The sequence below is a fragment of the Staurois parvus genome, unplaced genomic scaffold (genome assembly GCF_062004578.1).
Source record: "Staurois parvus isolate SC_StPar_1 unplaced genomic scaffold, SC_StPar_1.0 ptg000795l, whole genome shotgun sequence".
NCBI lineage: Eukaryota > Metazoa > Chordata > Amphibia > Anura > Ranidae > Staurois > Staurois parvus.
The window spans coordinates 2,082,378-2,106,315 of NW_028318591.1; the positions used below are offsets into that span (position 1 = coordinate 2,082,378).

At 42.3% G+C, this 23,938-nt stretch overlaps 1 protein-coding gene across 2 annotated transcripts in view; it reads right to left on the reverse strand.

The window, feature by feature from the left end:
* Positions 1–249: 249 nt before the first annotated feature.
* B4GALT4 (beta-1,4-galactosyltransferase 4) overlaps positions 250–23,938 on the reverse strand; it is a 178,308-nt gene continuing 154,619 nt past the window's right edge. For both annotated transcript variants that reach the window (XM_089654744.1, XM_089654745.1), the window contains exons 6-7: positions 16,987–17,091; positions 250–7,300 (exon numbers count right to left, since the gene is read on the reverse strand). In XM_089654744.1, the coding sequence (XP_089510870.1) occupies positions 7,165–7,300; positions 16,987–17,091 (241 nt within the window). In that variant the 3' untranslated portion in view covers positions 250–7,164. The remainder of the gene's footprint in view (positions 7,301–16,986; positions 17,092–23,938) is intronic.

Here is a 23,938-nt window from a genome sequence, read left to right on the forward strand (position 1 = left end):
AGCAGTCTAACGTCTCCTAGTGCCAATGACAGATCCGGTCTGAGCTCTGAGCCTGCTCAGCAAGACGGCCCTGGGGGACACACTCGCCCCCACCATAATTTCCACTTGCCATTGGGGAGCAGGCGAGTGGAAATTTCAAGGCCTGCTGTAAGGCCTCCTGCAACCAAAAACCTGATTACTTTTTGTCTTGAATGACTTCTGAGCCTAAAAGAAAGAAGTAGCAGAAGTACAAAGCGGCACAGGTGACGATTTTGTTGAAAAAAAACAGTCTATATTTTTTATTAATTGTTGGTAGAAATACATAAATAAGTGTGTGCAATGTACCTGGTAAGAAGTGTAAAACAAAATGGGAGAATGTGATTTTTGAAAATTCCAAATATTAAGATCAACGGTGTGGAATCTTCACAAGCGTCCTTGGAATTGTCTCAAGACACAAAATGCACTATGAATGTTGCCAAGGCTCTTCAGTCCCAAACTGAACTTTGTATGGCACAGTAAACCTCTCTGAAACAGAAGGTATGCACATGTCTTATTCCATCACGTATCCCAAAAATAAGAGGACGGTTCCTCATTTCTGGACAAGGGGTGGAGCCATGAAATACATTCCTTCACACCCTATTGGCCAAATGCCCATCCAGAACCACTGTTGTATAGTAAAAATATAGCCAGATATTAGAGCCATTTGGAATCTATAACAGTCTCCAAACTGTGACCCATGGAGCACTGTGTCCTCCACAGATATTGCACTATTCTTTCCATTGACACCAGTGATGGGGAACTATTCCTCCCACTGACACCAATGATAGGGCACCATTCCTTCCACTAATACCAATGATGGGGCACCATTCCTACCACTGACACCAATGATGGGGCACCATTCCTACCACTGACACCAATGATGGGGCACCATTCCTCCCACTGACACCAATGATGGGGCACTATTCCTCCCCTGATACCAATGATGGGGCACTATTCCTCCCCTGACACCAATGATGGGGCACTATTCCTCCCGTAACACCAATGATGGGGCACTATTCCTCCCCTAACACCAATGATGGGGCACTATTCCTCCCACTGACACCAACAATGGGGCATAATTCCTCCCACTGACACCAACGATGGTGCATAATTCCTCCCACTGACACCAAAGATGGTGCACAATTCCTCCCACTGATAACCAATGGAGCACTATTCCTCCCACTGACACCAACGATGGGGCACTAATCTTCCCACTGAAACCAATGATGAGGCACCATTCCTCCCATTGACACCAATGATGCGGCACTATTTCTCCTACTGACACCAACAATGGGGCATTATTCCTTCCACTGACACCAACAATGGGGCATAATTCCTCACACTGAGACCAGTGATGGGGCACAATTCCTTCTCCTACTGACCACAGGCACTCTGTAATTTATTTTTTCACATTGACCACCAAGCATGAGACATGGTCTACTCCCACTGGCCACAGTCCGATTCCTCCCCTAAAGTCTTGAGGACAGTAAACTGGACCTTTGTTTCGACAGTTCGGAGACCCCTGCTACATAATAGTAGGCTATATTTGCACTATACACCAGTGGTTCTGTAAATCTGGTGGGTGTAAAGGAATGAAAATAGGAATAATCATCTTATTTTTGGGGGACATGATGGAATGAGACACGTGAAGACCTTCTGTTCTAAGAAAGCATTGCTATGAACAGATTTGGTTGAAGGGTTTTTCAATCCCTTTAATCTATTTACTGGAATGGTTATAATATCTTGTAAGCAATCTTTGTGTGATTCAACATGATATGTGGTCTTCGGAAATTTGGTGTTTTATACCATAACCTGTATAATAGTCTTCAAAGGGTCAGTCCACTCACAACAACATTCGAGTTTTTGATGGATCTGGAGAGTCTGAGTCTCCAATAGTCTCTTCCATCTCTTGAGGACTCTTTCAGTGAGATCTTTGTCCTCAGTTCCTGGGTCTGCACACCTGATGCGCCCACTATGAGGGGTTCCCAACATCTCTGCTAGTCATTGTACTTGTTTTATACTATGGAAATTTAACTTGGGGATCCATTATACACAGTATTGGGCAGAAACACCCAAAACTTCTAGGTGAATAGGAATTATGGCAGAAAGAGCTCACTGGTTGAAGGATCCAAGACACAAAGAAGGGCAAGGACTGATTCAGCCCACAAGGATCCAGCTTTAGGCTTCTGGGCGGACTGACCCTTTAAAGGATAACTTTAATACGAACAAGCTCCCAGCAATAGGTGGCAGGTATGCTGCTAATGTATAGGCAACTGTGAGTATTAATAAGTAGTAGAAATTGTTTGCTCACCATCCAGGCTTGTAAAGGGTCAGTATCACCATCCTCCTGCATTAGTTGCAAGATATGGGCACCTAATCCATGATAATAATGGGTGGCAGGGGACTGTGTCAGGCTGATCATTATGGGCCTTATATTGACCAGGTGGCCTTATATAGAACAGGTGTCCCCCACTGAGCATGCTCCTACCCTAATTTACCAATTATAGAAGTGCCAGCAGGCACAAAGGCTACTTTGCTCCCAGACAAGTCAAGCAGATGTATGAACACATCAGCCACTCACATAAACATATATACATATACATTGTCAGCATAAAGGCCATCTATTCCACAGAAGCTTCTTCACATTAAGCTTAGCTACAGCCAAATCCTGATTATTTTTTTCAGCTTTGGATAGATGGTGGAAGGTTTTCCTATTGGTCATTTTCTTATTGCATGTAGAATAGGTTACCAAGCACACCTTTGTGACATACACCTTGATAGTGGAACCCATTGTAATCAATCAATATAGTGATTTATTAAAGTGCAAAGTGGATAAGCAGCAAAAGGCTAAAGCAGCAATTTTCAACTGGGGTGCTGCTAACACGAGATGTAGTTTGCCCTGGATCAGCGTCATGTATTGTAATGGTGCAGGTAGGCCACCAGCACCATAGCACCCAATGAAGTTCTTGGGCCAAGCACCAAACTCTTGACATCGATCCAGGGAAGGTGACATGCATGGCTGCTCCCAGCATTCAGGAGAGAACAGAAGTGCACCTCTGTCTAGATCTGCTGCGCCTTCTGCATTTCTCAAATGGGGTGCCACTAACATGAGACACAGTGTACCCTGGATCAGCATTATGTGTTGCAATGGTGCTGACAGTCCAGCCACCAGCACCATAACAACCAATGAAACTGTAGGGCCGGGCATCAAACTCATGATCCTGATCCTGGAAAGACGACATGCAGTGCTGCCCCAAGCATTGGGTAGACAATGGAAGTGCACCTCTGTCCAAGTCTGCTCTACCTCCCGCCCTCTGCCATGTTGCTGGAGCCATTAGCTATAAGGCTTCTGATGGAAAGAGAGTCTGTGATGGGTGACTTTCAATAGAAGGGTGTGATTTCAGGATTGATGGAAGAATTCTGTGATGGAGGGACTTCTAATGGAATGGATGGGGGGGGTGACATGTACTCGGAGGGAGTCCAATGTGATGATGGGACTCTAGGAAGGGGGGACTATGATGGATGTGATCAGGGGAACTTTAATGAAATGGGAAAAGGAAGGGAAGGCTTCTTATGTGATAGGAGACGCCGAGGAAAAGGAAACTCTGACATGAAGGTAGCACCTCTAATGTAAAGCGGTATTTCTGATAAGAATTTTATTTCATCAAGGAAATTGGTTGCATCATCCCTGGTTCAGGTTTCCCATTGATGGCAAGTAACATTTCTCATTTCTGTATGGTGTAAATGATTGCATAGAGGTAATTAAAAGCAAGCCTTTCCTTCCACTTTAATAAACCACTATATTAACTGAGCATATTGGTTTACAATATTCAGAACATCACATCTCTTTATTATGTGCTCTACGCCAATGGTGGGGCACCTCCTCCCACTGACCAATGATAGGGTGCTATTCCTTCCACCAATATCAGCAATGGGGCAGTATTATTCCCACCAATAGCAACAACGGGGCACCATTTCTTCCACCGATCCCAACAACAGGACACCATTTCTTCCACCAATCCCAACAACGGGGCACCATTTCTTCCATCGATCCCAACAACGGGGCACAATTTCTTCCTCCAATCCCAACAACGGGACACCATTTCTTCCAACGATACCAACAATAGGGCACCATTTCTTCCAACGATACCAACAACAGGGCACCATTTCTTCCAACGATACCAACAACAGGGCACCATTTCTTCCAACGATTCCAACAGGGCACCAGTCCTTTCACCAATACCAACAATGCGGCACTATTACTCCCACTAAGACCAATGATGGGGTATTGTTTACTCCCACTGGCCACAGTTTAGCCCCCTAAAGTTTGAAGGATGGTAAACTGGCCCTTTATTTAGAAAGCTTGAAGACCCCTGGTCTACACTAAAATAAAATATACTTCAAATGAAGAATGTGTACTTTCAACATATTCTATGTTCTCAAAAATGCCCTTCATTAGTTAATAAAGCACCTTCCCCGTAAAGGTTTGGCCCAGTATGGTGTCCGGGGGAGAGTTATTGTTCCTATTTCGAGGACTTTATCTCCCTTCCTGTCTATTTGATGGTGGTCAAATATAACAGACAATAAAGGAGAATGTCCCTGCTTCCACTCTGACATGGTGTCAGCACAGAACATGAACCAGGAGGTGCTAAGGAGGAGCTGCGCATGTCACATTGTAGGACATTTTATGCACGTGCCTGTGTCTGCTGCAGTCACAATAAGCAGACTAGTACTACTATCACTGTGGCTGTATCACCGGTGCTCAGGCAGAGGCAATGGTCAGTCCACCAAAGAAAGCTGGCACCATGGTGAATGCTCTGCAATCATAGGCTTTATTCATACGAGCAACAGCCATAAGATGTCAACGTGTTTCAACCAATTACAGCCTTAATCATGACAGAGGCCGTAATTGGCTGAAACACGTTGACATCTTATGGCTCTTACGTGTATACCCACTAAAAAAATAGCCTCTGATCAGGGGCGGACTGACAACTCATGGGGCCCCCAGGCAATAGGGGGTCATGGGGCCCCTGTGTCCTTGCCCAAACTCAAAAAAGCCTATGAAAAAAGGTACTAAGGGCATCCCATGGGGCCCCCTACTGACCCGGGCCCTCGAGCAGTGCCCAAATTTCCAAATGGTCAGTCCGCCCTTGCCTCGGATTGGTATTCACCTTGGTGTCAGTTTCCTGTGTCTATTGCAGCCCTTTTGCCAATGATGCAGAACATTTATAAATATCTAAGTAAACATTCAAATTTCACATTCACAGACGTTTGCTGTGCAGCCTATGAAAGAAGACATTTGAGACTTTAAAAAAAAAAAAAAAAAAAAAAAAGAGTACGTTGGCAGTTTATCTCTGGAAGTTGTCTGGACTGGAAATCAGCTGTAATAAAATATTGATCTCCAGTGTGACGTCTTCATTTGGAATGTACTCATTTATGAAAAGTCCCTGAAAAGGTTTACATTTGTATTCATGAACATTACTAAAAGTTCTTCCACATCTGTGAACTTGAACCTTTAGCACTCTTTACTGCATTGAAGTACATTGCAGTTAGGCAATCCATTCATTTTGAATGCACTGCCCATGCAACACAACGCAGATTTTAGTATGGGCACAGGTTGGGTTGGGCTCCATGATCCCATTCACACTAGTATGTTGCAAAACATGTGTGTTATGCTGCTTGATACAGCAACACATGAAACATGGTGTTGTCCTTTTGTGTATTATAGAAAAAAAAAAGAGAGAGAGAGACAAGTCCAGCTTAAAGGCTCAGTCCATCTTTTCCAACAAATGTAGTAAATGTAGCAATACTGAGATTATTGATCCAATGTGCATTTACTACTTTTTTTTTTTGCATTAAAGCAGGTGCAATGCACAGGTTCTTACAGGGTTTACCCCCAGCCCCAGATTTGTACAGAGGTACAAACCTTCTTATGGGGCCATCACTGCCCTGCTAAGTCCTTCTGCCAAGTTGGTGGATGGAACTTGAAGGAACTTCCATTCTTCATTCCCAGACCTGGATGGCATGGCTAACAAAACCCAAATAGCAGCACTGAATAAGATAAAAAAAAGACTCCCCAGTATGATGCACCCCGTAATTCAGGTAAGGAGGTGGTGAGGGTTCAGAGGTTGGGTGATGTAGCCATGTTTCATTTAATACGCTAAAGGTAGACATACAAACACCAATGTGGGAATATTGCAATTATTGCACTGCTGCAACATACTAGAGTGAATGGGCCCATAGTGCCCCTTTTAACTGCACCTGTATGCCATTATGAGCAAGAAACAACTCTCAGCCCATCGATCTTCTAGGAAATAGTAAGGCAGGAGTGATGTCACCAGTTCCTAGTGATTTGATAGGCAACATTCCCCATATGATTGGTTTATGGCTCAGAATGGATTATCTTTAAAAATGTTCAGTGAAGTCTTCATCTACCTGGAAGAGGTCTCCAACAAGATATATTGGTGGAGCACTGGACCCCAGGCCAGGAAGCTATGGAGGCGAGTATTCAGCTTTTGGAGACAGTTCTCTGTCAACTGAGGTGTCCTAGGGGGTCCCTGGAGTGGTTTGAAGGGCAATAAAAGGAAGAAAGCACCTCAAAACGTAAACAAGTCCAGTAACATTTTTTTTTTTTTCCTTTCACAAGAGGACAAAAAGCCAACATGTTTTGGTGGCTCAGAACTCCCTTTTTATCAGGGGTTTAAGGAGTAAATTAAAGATATTGAACAACAGTTGCAAAGTGAGACAGTGCTTTAGGTTGCCAGATTGAAACCAAACCCTGAAACGCTCCTATTATCTGTTGACTTTCCAGCTTTACTGTTATCATTCATGCCCAAGGAATGGAGAGCTTTGAGCCCTGAAATGTGTTGCCTTCTTCACCTCTTGTTGAAAAAAATTAGATCTTACTGGACTTGTTCAAGGCTTGTGGAGTTCTCATCCATTTAATGTTCTCCTGATAATAGTCTTTAGAAAAGATTTTCTTCCCTTGGAGTTTGAATTGTTGATTGGTGGGAGTTTTCGGAGCTTCTGCTCTTCTTATATGTGAAACGGAGCTAGAGTACAAAATATAGCTCTGTAGCATCAGGTCAGTTCCAGTTGCACAGCCTGCAGTCTCTATAGCAATACTAGTCATGAGTCAAGGTCCAGCTAATACTGTGGCTTTCCTATGTCCACTGTGAAGTTTATATAAAGGGGTTCATGTTCAATCGACAGTAGCTTGTAGGTACAGGAATTCAGACCATCTGTCTTCCAGACCTTGGACACTTCCTTCAAGAGCTTCATCCTGTGTATGAGAAAAGAGATTATGTGATATGTTGATTGATGGAATACCTTAATGCAGTCTTTCTCAACCATTTTACCCCAAAGAAACCCTTGCAGTGATTTTCAGATATCAGGAAACCCCTGCTAAGACTAGTCTACTGGTGGTCATTAGGGAAAATTACTCTTATATTAGTGGTGGTCAATGGGAGGTTATCGTCCTGGCTCTGTCAAGTGGTGTTGGCCCTGGAACTAAGCAGCCACCATCACATACATAGGAGGCCAGTCATCCACAATTCAAGGAACCCCTGGCCAACTCTGGAGAAACCCTAGGTTTCCACAGAACCCTGGTTGAGAATGGCTGCCTTAAATTACAAACCAGTGTAGATCTATGCCTCTGGTGCCCAACCTGCAGCCCTTTGGTATTTTTTGTGTGGCCCTTGGACCCCATCAGTTGGTAATGGCTTGTAAAGGAGAAATAGCAGTGATCTATACTAGCCTCAGGTCCCTAGTCTCCCACTGTCTTCTGAAGCATGTCTCCATCCTAACCACAGGCCCTGACCATCATCCCCTATAGGCAAGCTTTTCTCAACCAGGGTTCCTCGAGTTGTGGCTGGCTGGCTGGCTGGCCTCCGATCCGATTGTGCCTGCATAGTTCCAGGCCAACATTGCTTGGCGGAGCCAGCGACATGACACCAATAATCTTTTTAGCGGTCTGTGAGGGTCGCATTCTGACCACTACTGAAAGGGGGATATTCGTTCCACTGACCATCAATGTAAGGGGAATGTTCCCAATGACCCCTATGCATTATTTTAGCAGGGGTTCCCTGAGACCTAAAAAAATATTTTAAGAGTTCCTCTAGTGTAAAGATGTTGAGAAAGGCCACTCTAGCCTATTAGCAGTCTCTGACAGTCCTTTCTAGCATTACATATACTGAACATCATTATATTAGTGCTGCTCTTTGCATCATTGATGACTGCACACCACTGGAGAAGATCCACTAAGAGACAAAGGGACCCTGCCTGTAACTTGACTCAGCCCAAAGACTTCTGGAAAAAAAGTAACTGTGGGCCCATTAAAAGGTTTGCTTTAGTGCTAACCCTAAAATAAATAAATAAATACAAAAAGTAAAAAAATTAGATATACACTGCTCAAAAAAATGAAAGGAACCCATTTTAATCAGAGTCTAGGATCAATTCATTGAAACTCCTGGAATATCATTCTGGTCAGGTAAGTAGCAGAGGGGGTTCTAAATCAGTTTCAGCTGCTTTGGTGTTAATGAAATTAACAACAGGTGCACTAGATGGGCAACAATCAGACCACCCCCAAAACAGGAATGGTTTTACAGGTGGAGGCCACTGACATTTATTCCCTACTCATCTTTTCTGACTTTTTCACTAGTTTTGCATTTGACTATGGTCAGTGTCACTACTGGTAGCATGAGGCCATACCTGGACCCTACAGAGGTTGCACAGGCAGTCCAACTCCTCCAGGATGGCACATCAATATGTGCCATTGCCAGAAGGTTTGCTGTGTCTCCCAGCACAGTCTCAAGAGCATGGAGGAGATTCCAGGAGACAGGCAATTACTCTAGGAGAGCTGGACAGGGCCGTAGAAGGTCCTTAACCCATCAGCAGAACCGGTATCTGCTCCTTTGTGCAAGGAGGAACAGGATGAGCACTGCCAGAGCCCTACAAAATGACCTCCAGCAGGCCACTGGTGTGAATGTCTCTGACCAAACAATCAGAAACAGACTTCATGAGGGTGGTCTGAGGGCCTGACGTCCTCTAGTAGACCCTGTGCTCACAGTCTGGCACCATAGAGCTTGATTGGCTTTTGCCATTGAACAGCAGAATTGGCAGGTCCACCACTGGCACCCTGTGCTTTTCACAGATGAGAGCAGGTTCACCCTGAGCACATGTGACAGACATGAAAGGGTCTGGAAAAGCCGTGGAGAACGTTCTGCTGCCTGTAACATGGTTCAGCATGACCCTTTTGGTGGTGGGTCAGTGATGGTCCGGGGAGGCATATCCATGGAGGGTTGCACAGACCTCTACAGGCTAGACAATGGCACCCTGACTGCCATTAGGTATCGGGATGAAATCCTTGGACCCATTGTCAGACCCTACGCTGGTGTAGTGGGTCCTGGGTTCCTCCTGGTGCATGACAATGCCTGGCCTCATGTGGGGAGAGTATGCAGGCAGTTCCTGGAGGATGAAGGAATTGATACCATTGAATGGCCCCCACATTCACCTGACCTAAATCCAATACAACACCTCTGAGATATCATGTTTCAGTCCATCCGATGTCGCCAGGTCGCACCTTAGATAGTCCAGATCTGCTCTGGTCCAGATTTGGGAGGAAATACCCCAGGACACCGTCCATTGTCTCATTAGGAGCATGTCCCTAAAATTTCCCTTTTCCTGGTTCCTGTCTTCGGGTGCCTCCATTCTCTTACAGGCCCCATGGAGCCACCTATAGTGCATGTTCCTTGCTGGCAACACAATAAATTCTCCTTATGTCTATACTAACGCACAGTCCTGGCCACAAGTCACTCCCCTGCTTCCCTCTTCTGCAAGCTAGTGACTAGAGCCTGTACTGTCCCTGCTGCTCTGTGCATGTGACAGGCACAGGGTGCACATTACCAGGAAGTTCAGGGAAATATTGTGGGACCTAGTGCCAGCGAACAGGGAACATGCAGTCCTGGCCACAACTTATTCCCCTGCTCCCTCCTCCTCCTCCGGAGTGATTGAAACCTGTGCTGTCCCTGCTTCTCTAGGCATGTGAAAGGCACAGGGTACACGCTGCAAGGAAGTTCAGGGAAGCGGCACTGTGGGACATGGAGTCAGCGACGGTGAACATGGAACATGCAATCCCAGCCTGCTCCCCCCTCCTCCATGTGTTTGGAGCATGTGCTGTCCCTACTTCTCTTTGTATGTAAAGGACATAGAAAGCACACTTCCAGAATGTTCAGGAAAGCGGCATTGTGGGACATGGAGTCAGCGGTTGTGAACAGGGAACATGCAGTCCTGGACAAACCTCATACCCCTGCTCCCCCCTTTTCCAAGTGTGTGGTTGGAGCCTGTGCTGTCCCTGCTTCTCTATGCAGGAAGTACGGTGAAGGAAGTTCAGGGAAGCAGCACTGTGGAAACCAAAAGGAGAAGTGAACAGGGAACATGCAGTGCAGGCCACAACTGATTCCCCTGCCCCTACCACCCCACCCCCCCCTCCATTGACATAAACTCAAACCTCAGAGAACATGTGATTGTATAAATCCATGAGCAGAGTTCTGACAATATGGCAGGGGGCAGTTGTATTGCGGCCAAATCACCTTCTAAATTCTGCAGCCAGCCTAAATCTGCAGCCTCAATTCCCTGGCTAGGTGAGGGTTATCTTCTCTGCCATTGCAGCTCATCTGATTCATCTTTGTTCCCGGATATTGTGATCCGTCTGTCAGGAAATGCCACATCAGTCTGCACATTCCCTGAAAAACAACTCCGCCAGATGCTGGAAAAGAGCATCTGATTGCTGGTCACATCTCACAGTGATAACCTGACGCCACAAAATACGGCAACTCCAGGGATCAGGGGAGATCAATCAGTGATCTGTCAATGCTATCCGCTGAGATATCCTACCCCTGGATTAAAGAGACCCTGTCACCAGACCATTCATTTCAACAATTGTTCCATAAGATAATATTTGTCTTTAACCACTTGCCCTCCAGAGGATTTACCCCCCCCCCACCCCTTCCTGACCAGGCGCAGCGTTACTTTGACAATTGCGCGGTCGTGCAATGCTGTACATAAATAAAATTAATGTCTTTTTCCCCATAAATAGAGCTTTCCTTTGGTGGTATTTGATCACCTCTACGGTTTTTATTTTTTGTGCTATAAATAAAAAAATGCCGACAATTTTGAAAAAAAAAAAACAGTATTTTTTACTTTTTGCTATAAAATATATCCAATAAAAAAGTTTTTTTTATCAAATTGCCTCATAAATTTAGGCCAAAATTTATTCTGCTAAAAAAAAAAAATCCAAATACGTGTAAATTAATTGGTTTACATGAAAGCTATAGAGTCTACAAATGGCGGTATAGATACTGGAATTTTTATTTTTTTGTACTAGTTATGGCAGCGATCAGCGACTTATAGTGGGACTGCGGCAGGCATTCTGGCACTGGGGGGGGGGAACTGACTAACTGTCACTGACATCCCTAGTGGCACTAATACAGTGATCAGTGCTAATAAAAAGCACTGACACTGTACTAATAGCACTGGGCAGGAAGGGGTTAACGTGTGGCAATTAAGGAGTTAAATATGTGCCTTACGTGTTTGTGTGTGTACTGTGTGCTGCTTTTACTGTGGATCTAGTTGTTTAAAATCAACTAGATCGCCTGTCACTGAACACAGTGACACAAATACAGTGATCAGTGCTAATAAAAAGCACTGACGCTGTACTAATGGCACTGGGCAGGAAGGGGTTAACATCTGGGGTGATCAAAGGGTTAACTGTGTGCTGGGTGTGTTTTACTACAGAGACATGCCGCTTTGTATTTCTGTGATGTGCAGAGAGATACAAAGCAGCATATCCTTGCTGGGAGGAGAGAGACTTGTTTGTAAACAATACGACAATCACCAGGTGGTGGCGGGGAATCTCCACCCCGGACCCGGTGATTGACATCCTTAGCCGCCAATGGCGGTGTGGGTAGGGCGGCGCACACACCCCCTACCCAGAAATGCAAATCACATATATATACACACGTGATTTTGTGCAGCCCCTGTAGAAGTAGTTCTACTATAGGGCGGCGGGCAAGCGGTTAACATATGTTATCCATTTTAACTACCTGTAGGACCCTCTCTCACATAGACATCCAAATACCCCGAGACTGCTGCTGGGTGCCCCCAGCTTGCATGTGATGTCAGCAGACACAGAAGTCTCAGAAATGTGTCCCCCTATAGTATTCTCCCACGATCCTTCCCCGGCGGTTATATAAAAGGTTATGTAGGGAGGCAGGAATGAAGTAAAAGATCATATAGTAGTCCGGGCTGCCAGCCCATATGGATAGACCAAAAAAACAATTATTATGTAAAGAGCTCTATTGATAAATTAATCATTTCTGTAAAGGGCGCTATTGATAAATTAATAATTTCTGTAAAGAGCTCTATTGATAAATTAATAATTTCTGTAAAGAGCTCTATTGATAAATTAATAATTTCTGTAAAGGGCGCTATTGATAAATTAATAATTTCTGTAAAGAGCTCTATTGATAAATTAATAATTTCTGTAAAGGGCTCTATTGATAAATTAGTAATTTCTGTAAAGGGCTTTATTGATAAATTAATCATTTCTGAAAAAAGGCGCTATTGATAAATTAATAATTTCTTTAAAGGGCGCTATTGATAAATTAATAATTTCTGAAAAGGGCTCTATTGATAAATTAATAATTTCTGAAAAAGGCATGATTGATAAATTAATAATTTCTGAAAAGAGCTCTATTGATAAATTAATCATTTCTGTAAAGCGCTCTATTGATAAATTAATAATTTCTGAAAAAGGCGTGATTGATAAATTAATAATTTCTGTAAAAGGCGCTATTGATAAATGAATAATTTCTGTAAAGGGCTCTATTGATAAATTAATAATTTCTGTAAAGGGCGCTATTGATAAATTAATAATTTCTGAAAAAGGCGTGATTGATAAATTAATAATTTCTGTAAAAGGCGCTATTGATAAATTAATAATTTCTGTAAAGGGCGCTATTGATAAATTAATCATTTCTGTAAAGGGCGCTATTGATAAATTAATAATTTCTGAAAAAGGCGTGATTGATAAATTAATAATTTCTGTAAAAGGCGCTATTGATAAATTAATAATTTCTGTAAAGGGCGCTATTGATAAATTAATCATTTCTGAAAAGGCGCGATTGATAAATTAATCATTTCTGTAAAGGGCGTTATTGATAAATTATTAATTTATCAATAGAGCCCTTTACAGAAATTATTAATTTCTGAAAAAAGGCGCTATTGATAAATTAATAATTTCTGTAAAAGGCGCTATTGATAAATTAATAATTTCTGTAAAGGACTCTATTGATAAATTAATAATTTCTGAAAAAGGCGCTATTGATAAATAATTTCTGTAAGGGCTCTATTGATAAATTAATAATTTCTGTAAAGGGCTCTATTGATAAATTAATAATTTCTGAAAAAGGCGCGATTGATAAATTAATAATTTCTGTAAAGGGCTCTATTGATAAATTAATAATTTCTGAAAAAGGCGCGATTGATAAATTAATAATTTCTGTAAAGGGCTCTATTGATAAATTAATAATTTCTGAAAACTCTATTGATAACCACTTGGAATATATTTATCAAATTAAGATTATATATAAAAAAAATACTTTATAAGCTGCTGGGGTCTACGCGTTTCAAATAAAAACCTAGAAAGTAGTTTTCCACAAAATGCGTAGACCCCAGCATTTATAATATATTGGACTTCAGTTCTTTCGATCATGGAGTCCCAGCATCACATGTGGGCATTACCTGTGTATAAGTAGCCTGCCTAAGAACACCCACTTCTCCAGACTGACACCCACCCAAGGAAATTTGATATTTGTATAACTCCTCCCAAGAGCGGAGGAGCCTATTGCTTGCATCAGGGCTCTTGAGAGGAGTACTGAGGCAGGTTGTTGTGATGTTTTCAGAAAGCTATGTACAGCACCCTGTTAGCCACTCCCACAAGCCATGATTTGCCTGCATTGCATAGAGAAGCAAAGAGAACCAGTGATGATGTCACTATGTCTGATTATATAGATTATGTAATTTATATTATTATACAGTATTTATATAGTGCCAACAGTTCGCTCAGTGCTGTACATTACAATGGGAGACAATACATGAGACAGAACAATAACAATACAATGAGATACACGAGGGGTTCGAGGGCCCTGCTCCTTGGAGCTTACAATCTAGGAGAAATGTAATGAAATGGTAAGCACTTAGCATGTCGATGAGAGGGAAAGGAGGAACATGGAAAGGGGGAGGGAGAAAGGAGGAACTGGGGAATGCAAAATATAGACAGATTAGACTTTATCTTAACCCCTTCATGCCTAAGGGTAAAACAAATCTAAATGCCTAAGCACAATTTTGCAATGTTGACACGTGTTAGTAAAACTGTACATATCATCACAACTACTTTGTACATCCAGGTGACTTATACCGCTTTTTTTCAGGACAAATTGGGCTTTCATTTGGTGGTAAATGGTAATGGATATCTCCTGATTTTTTTTTTATTATCAAAGGAAAACTGGCCCAAAATAGTAAAAAAAAAAAATTTTTTTAATTTAGCTGTGTGTTTCTTGTTACTACCATAACGTACCACCAAACAACAACCCAAAATAATTTCTCCAGCTCTTGACGATCGCAGTGATACCATATATGTGTACAGGGGCAGACTGACAACTCATGGGGCCCCCGGGCAATAGGGGATCATGGGGCCCCTGTGTCCTTGCCCAAGCTCAAAAAAGCCTATGAAAAAAAGGTACCAGAGGCATCTCATGGGGCCCCCTACTGACCCTGGGCCCTTGGGCAGTGCCCGAGTTTCCAAATGGTCAGTCCGCCCCTGTATGTGTATGTTATTTGTTGTTTGTACCCAGAGTACAGCCCAGAAACAATTGTGCACATCTTGTTTTTGTCTTTTTATTTTTTTTTTTTACCTAAAACACACTGACACCAATACCATTTTTTTTTTAAATCCTGACCTTTGACCCCAACACTAATCCTGGCACTGAACTAGATCAAACCTTGATCTAGGTATTTTTTCTTTATTTTTTAATATTTATCTTTTTTTTTAAACATTTTTTTATCTCTCTATGCCAGGAGTTAGAGAGATACAATGTATCTCTTTTCTCCATTCACAGAGATAAACAAACAAGGGGGCTGGGCTGCACAGTGACTGATCACTGTGATAGCCAATCAGAGGCTATCACAGCAATCACGTGACCCGGAATCGGGAGTCCCGGGTCCCGATCGTTAGAACGGGACCCGGGGCTCTCAGTGACACCGCGGTCTTTGTGCTGGGAGCGCGCCGTGTGGCAAACTCCCAGCACAAAGACAGGTACAGAAATATGCAGCCCCACGGAAAAAAGCCCAGTTCCTTGAGGCCATCGGCGTCAAGGGGTTAAAGTGATATTAAAGTCTTGAGGTTTTATTTGTAATAACAAACATTATTATTATTATTATTATAATACAGGTTTGCTCAGCGCTGTACATTATAGTGGGGGACAGAACACGAGACAAACATGTTATACTTACCTGCTCTGTGCAGTGGGTTTACACAGAGCAGCCCGGACCCTCCTCTTCTTGGGTCCCCCACTGGTGCTCCTGCTGCCCAAGCAGGCACGCTCCTGAGCCGCGGCTCTGCGTGTCCAATCACAGAGTCGTGGCTCAGCCCCGCCCCTTCTCTCTTCTGACTGGCTCACTGGCTGTGACTGACAGCAGTGGGAGCCAATGGCCATTCGGGAGAGAAAGTCCCCAGAGAACTGAGACTCTCGTGGACATCGCTGGATCAGAGGAGGGGGCTCAGTAAGTGGTGGGGGGGTCGCTGCTACACACAGGTTTTTTACCTTCATACATAAAAAAAAAAAAAAAATTCCTGTTTTGCTACAAAACGCCTAAATTTCATTTTACCTGCTTGGAAGATGAAGATTAATCCCTGGTTCACACTGCTGCAACTTCTGGTGTGAGTTGCTGTGACCTGTGACTCACAAAGTCGCAAGTAAAAACACAGTCATTTCAATGGCCGCCATTTTATTTGCTGCGACTCAAGTTGCTGTGACAAAAAAAAAAATAGTTCCTGCACTACTATTCTGCATCTTTGGTGCGATACGAGTGCCGTAGACTACAGTGTTAAAATCACACAAGTCACAAGGTCGTCATATCTGTCTTATCTTTGCGACTTCAGAGGGTTTTTAAATCCAACGTTGCAAAATATTGAAGTCGCATCAGGTCGCAAGCTAATCACAATGCAAAGTTGCAGTGGAAGTTGCATGACTTGGGGGGTCACAGCAGTGTGAACGGGGGCCTAAGGTCCCATTAACACATAGTGGGAATTAGTCATTTTGTAATTTTCACTCAACTTTCATGGCAAAGAAGCTCAGGGACCAAGTCTTGGCCCTGAGCCAGGCATGATTTACGCACTTATTTTGTCACGCGACAATTGCGGCAAAATCACACTGCATTTGGGCTGCCAGCAAGGTTGGACTGACAGCTCATGGGGCCCCCGGGCAATAAGGGATCATGGGGCCCGTGTCCTTGCCCAAACTCAAAAAAGCCTATGAAAAAGGTACCAGGGGCATCTCATGGGGCACCCTACTGACCCCGGGCCCTCAATAGGGGATCATAGGGCCCCTGTGTCCTTGCCCAAACTCAAAATAGCCTATGAAAAAGGTACCAGGGGCATCTCATGGGGCCCCCTACTGACCCCGGGCCCTCGGGCAGTGCCCGAGTTTTCAAATAGTCAGTCAGCCCCTGGGTGCCAGTCAGGATGCTTGCCACCCAAACGCATGTTGTGCGTTTTGACACGTTTTGGAAGCATGAATAGGTCCTAATGCAGTCATGGAACGGGGACCACGGCATGTAGTATTTGGCTGGAACACTCAGAAGGGATAACAAGAGCCGAGTACAGAAGGTTACAATGTATCACCATCTCACCGCCTGTTGTTGATCTCATTTCCGGAGTCTCTGGTGTGAAAGACCATGGTGTATCGGGCAATCTCCGAGGCCGGCCGGACTACCACCATCTTATTATAGGTCACCCTGGAAATAAACATGAACGCTGGGTTTAAATAAAGACTTAAAGAACAACTACAGGCATATCACAAGCAGCAATTAAGTCACCGATCACACCACTGCGATTTAAAATCACGCGATTTGTGTGCAATTTCTGCACGATTTCAGCTGCGATTTTCAATGATTTCTTGCAATTTGCAGAGCGATTTCCATTATATTCTATGTATGTGAAATTGCAACAAAACTGCAGAAAAAGTAATGCAAGAGCTACTTTAGAAATCACGCTGCAACAAATCGCACATGTTAAGACACTGACATTCACAATCAGTAAATGCGATTTCAATTCGCAAATCGCATCTGAAATTGTACCGCTGTGACTGGGCACTTACATGATTAACAGAAAGGTAAAAGTCTTTAGAAATGCTTGTCACAAAAAAAACAAAAAGCCCTTTATGTGTCTTTCACTAAGGCTCCCTACCTGTGTGGTCAGCATTAATGTTACCTATGGAATAAATAAATATATATATATATATATATATATATATATTTATTTGGACACAATTTTAGATTTTTTCAGGTATTGACCAAAACATATTCAAGCTATAGTAATGGATATGGGCTGAAAGTGCGCACTCTCGGTATGTACAGTTGTGTTGAAAAAAGTGAATAAAGCTGAAAATCCTTCTAATAGCTTTTATTTCCATCCACACAAATGCATTGGGAACACGACACATTCTATTCCAAATCAAAACAGGAAGAAAAATACATCAAATTTGTGTTGTTCCTCTAAAAAAATTGAAGAAAAGTGAATATTAGACGGTTCAAAAAAATCGCAGTGTTTGTGTTCTTCTTTACAAACTCAAACATTCACTATATAAACTGAGAAATGTTTGAAGATTTTGCTTTCCTTTGAATGACTTCATGAATATTTAGTTGTAGTCGCACTGTTTCTGAGAACTGCTGTACATCTGTGTTGCATGGAGTCACCCAACTTCTGGCCCCTGTGATCAGGTATTCCAGCCCAGGATGATTGGACCACATTCCACAGTTCTTCTCTATTTCTTGGTTTTGCCTCAGAAACGGCATTTTTGATGTCACCCCACAAGTTTTCTATTGGATTAAGATCCGGGGATTGGGCTGGCCACTCCATAACGTCCATCTTGTTGGTCTGGAACCAAGATGTTACACGTTTACTGGTGTGTTTGGGGTCGTTGTCTTGTTGGAACACCCATTTCAAGGGCATTTCCTCTTCAGCATAAGGCAGCATGACCTCTTCAAGTATTCTGATGTATTCAAACTGATCCATGATCCCTGGTATGCGATAAATAGGCCCAACACCGTAGTATGAGAAACATCCCCATATCATGATGCTTGCACCACCATGCTTCACTGTCTTCACAGTGTACTGTGGCTTGAATTCAGTGTTTGGGGGTCGTCTGACAAACTGTCTCCGCCCACTAGACCCAAAAAGAACAATCTTACTTTCATCAGTCCACAAAATGTTGTACCATTTCTCTTTAGGCCAGTCAATGTGCTCTTTGGCAGATTGTAACCTCTTCAGCACACGTCTTTTTTTCCAACAGTGGGACTTTGCGGGGGCTTCTTGCAGATAGCTTGGCTTCACATAGGCGTCTTCTAATTGTAACAGTCCTCACAGGGAACGTCACACCTTCTTTCATCTTCCTGGAGCTGATTGTTGGCTGAGTCCGCGCCATTTTGGCTATTCTTCTATCCATTCGAATGGTAGTTTTTCGCTTTCTTCCACGTCTTTCAGGTTTTAGTTGCCATTTTAAAGCATTTGTGATCATTTTAGCTGAGCAGCCGATCATTTTCTGCACTTCTTTATATGTTTTCCCCTCTCCAATCAACTTTTTAATCAAGGTACGCTGTTCTTCTGAACAATGTCTGGAACGACCCATTTTCCTCAGAATTTCAGAGAGAAATGCACTGTAACCAGCATGTACAACATTTGCTGCCTTCCTTCCTTAAATAAGGGCAATAATTGCCACCTGTTTTTCAAAGAATGAATGACCTCACTAATAGAACTCCACACTACTATTATTTTGACCACGCCCCTTTCAATGAGTGATTCAATGACACAGAATCAGCCGCATGCATGTCATGACTGTTGGGTCTGTTGGATTTCTATTACTCTACTACACCTGCTAGGAAATTATTTGCCATGTAGAAATATCATTTCTACCAAAAACAGTGATTGATCCGGTTAGTGATGTCTGACTGCTATTATTTTGAACACAACTGTATATATATATAAATAAATAAAAGTTTTTATTTTGATATTGCATTGAGAGAGAGACGAGACAACATGCATACGTCCTCCTTGGTAAATTAAGTGATATGGGACATTGACCTTTAATTGGCATTGTAACCCGTGTGTGTCACCTTGTGTGTCTGTACCAAGGCCAAACATTCCAGGGGAGGGAAACCTTTGTTCTGGCCATTTAGGTGATTTCTGTTATCATTATGATTTATAAGGCAGTGAACAACTATGTGATAATAAATGGCTTCATACCATCACTATCCTTAACCCCTCACCCTCCAGAGGATTTAACCCCCTTTCCTGACCAGGCCAGTTTTTGCAATAAGGCGCTGCATTACTTTAACTGACAATTTCCCCCCCACAAGTAGAGCTTTCTTTCAGTGGTATTTGATCACCTGTGTGTTTTTTATTTTTTTGCGCTATAAACAAAAATAAAACGACAATTTTCGAAAAAAAACAAAACAATATTTTTGACTTTTTGCCATAAATCATGTCCAGTAAAAAATGTAAAACATCAAATTTCGTCATAAATTTAGGCCAAAATGTATTCTGCTCCATGTCTTTGCTAAAAAAAAATCCCAATATGTGTAAATTAATTGGTTTACTTGAAAGTTATAGCATTTACAAATGGCGGTATAGATACTGGAATATTTATTGATACTGTAAAAGCAATCAGTGTAAAAAAAAAAACAAATCTTCATCACCCCCCCACTAGTAGTACAGTGTCACCATGGTGACACTGTACTGCTAGGGTGACAGTATATAGAAAAAAATAAATCACAGCTCACACAGTAGTTCTCAATGGCTGCAAGAATGCAGCCAGAGAGAAGGAGAAATTATTGCTTTTACAGCCTTTGTGGGTGTAAAAGCAATCAGTGTAAAAAAAAAAAATCTTCATCACCCCCCCACAAGTAGTACAGTGTCACCATGGTGACACTGTACTGCTAGGGTGACAGTATGTAGAAAAAAAAACAAATAATATTAAAAAAAAATAAAAATGTAAAAAAAAAAAGTTTAAAAGTTATAATTTTGGTTATAAACTAATTTGGGTTATTTTTTTTTTTTTTTACTAAAAAGATAACTGAATACATTTTGGCCAAGATTTATGATGAAATATTATTTATTTGCAAAATTTTATAAGAAAAACACTTTTTTTTCCAAATTTTTGGACATTTTTATATATATATATAGCAAAAAAAATGAAAATCCCAGTGGTGAATAAATACCACCAAAATAAAGATTTATCTGTCTCAAAAAAATGCTAAAAATTTCATATGGGTAAAGTGTTGCATGACCGCGCAATTGTCATTCAAAGTGTGATAGCGCTGAAAGCTGAAAATTGGCCTGGACAGGAAGGGGGTGAAAGTGTCCGGACTGGAAGTGGTTAAAAGTTAGTAGCATAGCCACATCAATATTTTTGAATTACAGGATCCAAAATGGATGCAGCAAAACAAAAAAAGCAAACATGGCTCCTGATCAACGACATGCTCTCTCTGCTATCAAAATGGTGACGAAACAACTACACAATGACTATGCCAAGGTGCATTGTGGGAAAGTGGGGGTTACAAATAGCAAAGTGGTGTTTTGTGCTAACACAAATGCTAATGTGGCTAAACGCTAATAAATGTGGAAAAACGTGCGTTTTTAACATGACTTTATACAGCTAATGCTACTGCCATTTTTTAAAATGCTCAGTGTGCATAAGGCCTGAGGTTGCAAAATCTATGATTCTTGATAGGCAACTAAGGCCCCATGTACACGGGACATTTCTGAACGATGGAAATTGACTGCTGCGTTTATGCGCGTTTAGAAGCGTTTTTTAAAGAGAAGCACAGGAGAACCTCCCAAATGCCCAGAATGCACTGAAAACTGGTAAATGATTAACTATTTCAGACTGTTTCAGAGAAATACAGAGAGTAGAAGCAGAGACAGCAGTACGTGTTGAGATAATTAACTGTGAGTTGCTCATTAAACATTTCTTTTGTTTCCAAGGGTGGGAAAGGTGTCTGGTGGAGGGAGTCATTAAGGCCACCTGGCAGGGGGTCTTCATGAGGAATTTGAGTTGTGAATGGTCATTAACATATCTTTTGTTTCCAAGGGTGGGAGAGGTCTGAGGTGTGAATGGTCATTAACATATCTTTTGTTTCCAAGGGTGGGAGAGGTCTGAGGTGTGAATTGGTCATTACAATGTGTGACAAACTTGGTAGGAACATCCTGTGTTCAGTGTTTTGTCCATCTGAGCACCTTGAAAATGCTTTGCATGCATTTTTCATGAAGAAAAAAAGGCTCTGGACAGCATTGGGAACTGGAAGAGTTAAAAAAAACATTTCAAACGCAAATGCTTATAAACGCAATTTGCTGCATTTAGACGCATTTGCAAGCGTTTTGCGTTTGAAACGCTGATAAAATCGACAACTGAACGCAAGTTTGTTGCTTTAAAAAAAAAAGACTGTAAACTGAACTGCCTGTAATGACTGTAAACAAAGATGTGTACATGGACACATAGAAAAACATTAGGGTGAGTTCAGGGGCTGCTGAAAAAAACGCTGAACAGATCCTAAACGTGAGTTTACCAGCTGCAGCGTACATGAACCCTAAGAGATTGTAAACTGGGTTCTCCCTTTTGAAAAAGTCACCCATATGCATGTCTTCGCTTCTCTTTTAAAAATAAAAAAAAAATTAAAATGTGTTTTTTTTCATGTATACAGATTTACGAACGTCTGCTTTATTTACCAGTCTTGTCCTCCTATAACCTCCCATTGCCCGGGCCCAGTCCAGTCCACTGAGATCTGTACGTCTTGTGGGATTAATGGATGGTTATTAGGTAATCGGTTTTCTGCCTGAACACGTTCTCCATTCATCCAGGGACAATGTGGACTGTTCATGGGCTGATTTCTCATACTGATAGGGCGTCCTCATTTCTCATAGAGGCATTATACCTTCCACAATCAACATTTATTTCATCAGGAGCTTGAAACAGACGGAAGGAGGGAAAGAGGATTTTCATGTCCGCTCATACAGAATCGAAAATTATCATACGTGGATTTAAGGATAAAAAGTTTGGGGAGATTTTCTAACATCTAGACATAAAATAAAGCTGATGTATAAAGAAGCGACTTCCTGTTCATAATTTAGTTGGACGAATGTTGTCATACTGGGCCCTCCATTTGCCTGACATAGCAGTTAACAATGACACCGAGTGCCGGAGCCTGAGCATATACCTGGAGATCTTCAAGAATGCCCTCTTGAGTGCAGTATTGGGACTAGCATCTTTTATTGGTAGGTGGCATGATGAAATCATGCCGTCAAGGACCAATCAGAGGTTGGGTACAGGCTGTGAAATTTTGGGCAATCCAGACTTTTCCATTTATAGATCTCTGGAGGTCTCCTCAGCTCTGGATCAGTGCAGGGGCTTCCTATTTAAAACTGAAGAAAGGCTTGAGTGGCTTCATAGCCAACCAAATCACTTCTACAGTTAGACAGCCCAGCCATGAAATTTAAAATGAAGTTCACTGATCTGGCTGCAACCATGAGCTGGTGGTCACTTGGGGTCCAGGCATAGCATATTTGACCTTCAAATAAAAACACACACATAATTGCACACTGTGAAACTGGTAAATGGTCCTTTGGAACTTCATACCAGTTCATTGAGTTAACTGGTCCATGGTATAAAGAGCTGAATTCCTGTTCCTAATTCCATTGGACTAATGTTTCTGTGTTGGGGCCAACTTTCACCTAACGTGGCAGCTGAACCAGTGTGCATATACCTGGAGGTCTTGACGACTGCCCACTTCTAAGCAGTTTTAGTACTGGCCTCTCCGACTGGTAGGGGACATGCCTTCTAGCTGCAATCAGAGGTTGGGTACAGGCTCTAAAATTCTCGACAATTACAGCCTTTTCAATTTTTAGATCTCTAGAGGTCTACTGAAGTAGGAGTTGAGTGGCTTTGTAACCAACCAATCACTTTTTCAGCACAGTCACAAAATTTGAAGGAAGGATCATAAATTCCATTGTAGCTATGAGCTGGTGTTGTAATTTGGGTTCCCGGCAAAGTATAATTGGCCCTTTAAATAAAAGAACTCACATAAATGTGTACTCTGAGCTGTATCAGGATTGGCCTCATCGATTGATAGGTGGCATGACAAGGTCATGTCTCCTAAGACCAATTAGAGATCTGGAACAGGCTTTAAACTTCTGGGCATCCCAACATTTTCTATTTATAGATTTCTGGAGGTCTCCTCAGCTCTGGACTAGTTCAGGGACTGCAAAGATACAGAATCCTGAATTTTCCTGCTTACCTAGTGCCGGGAAACAATGAGAAAATACTTAGTGGTCTTCAGGACCGCTGACTTCTGAGAAGTAGCAGGACTGGCTTCTCTGATTGTAGGGGGGCATGGTGAAGTCCTGCATTCTAGGACTAACCGGAGGCTGGGCAAAGGCTTTGAAATTCAGGGCATTTCAGACTTTTCTATTTAAAGCTTTCAGGTGCTCTCTCCAACTCTGGACCAATGCAGGAACTTCATATTTAAAGCTGAAGAAGTTGAGTGGCTTGAAATAAAAAGTAGAGTTCCCAGATGCAGTTAAAGCCAAGAT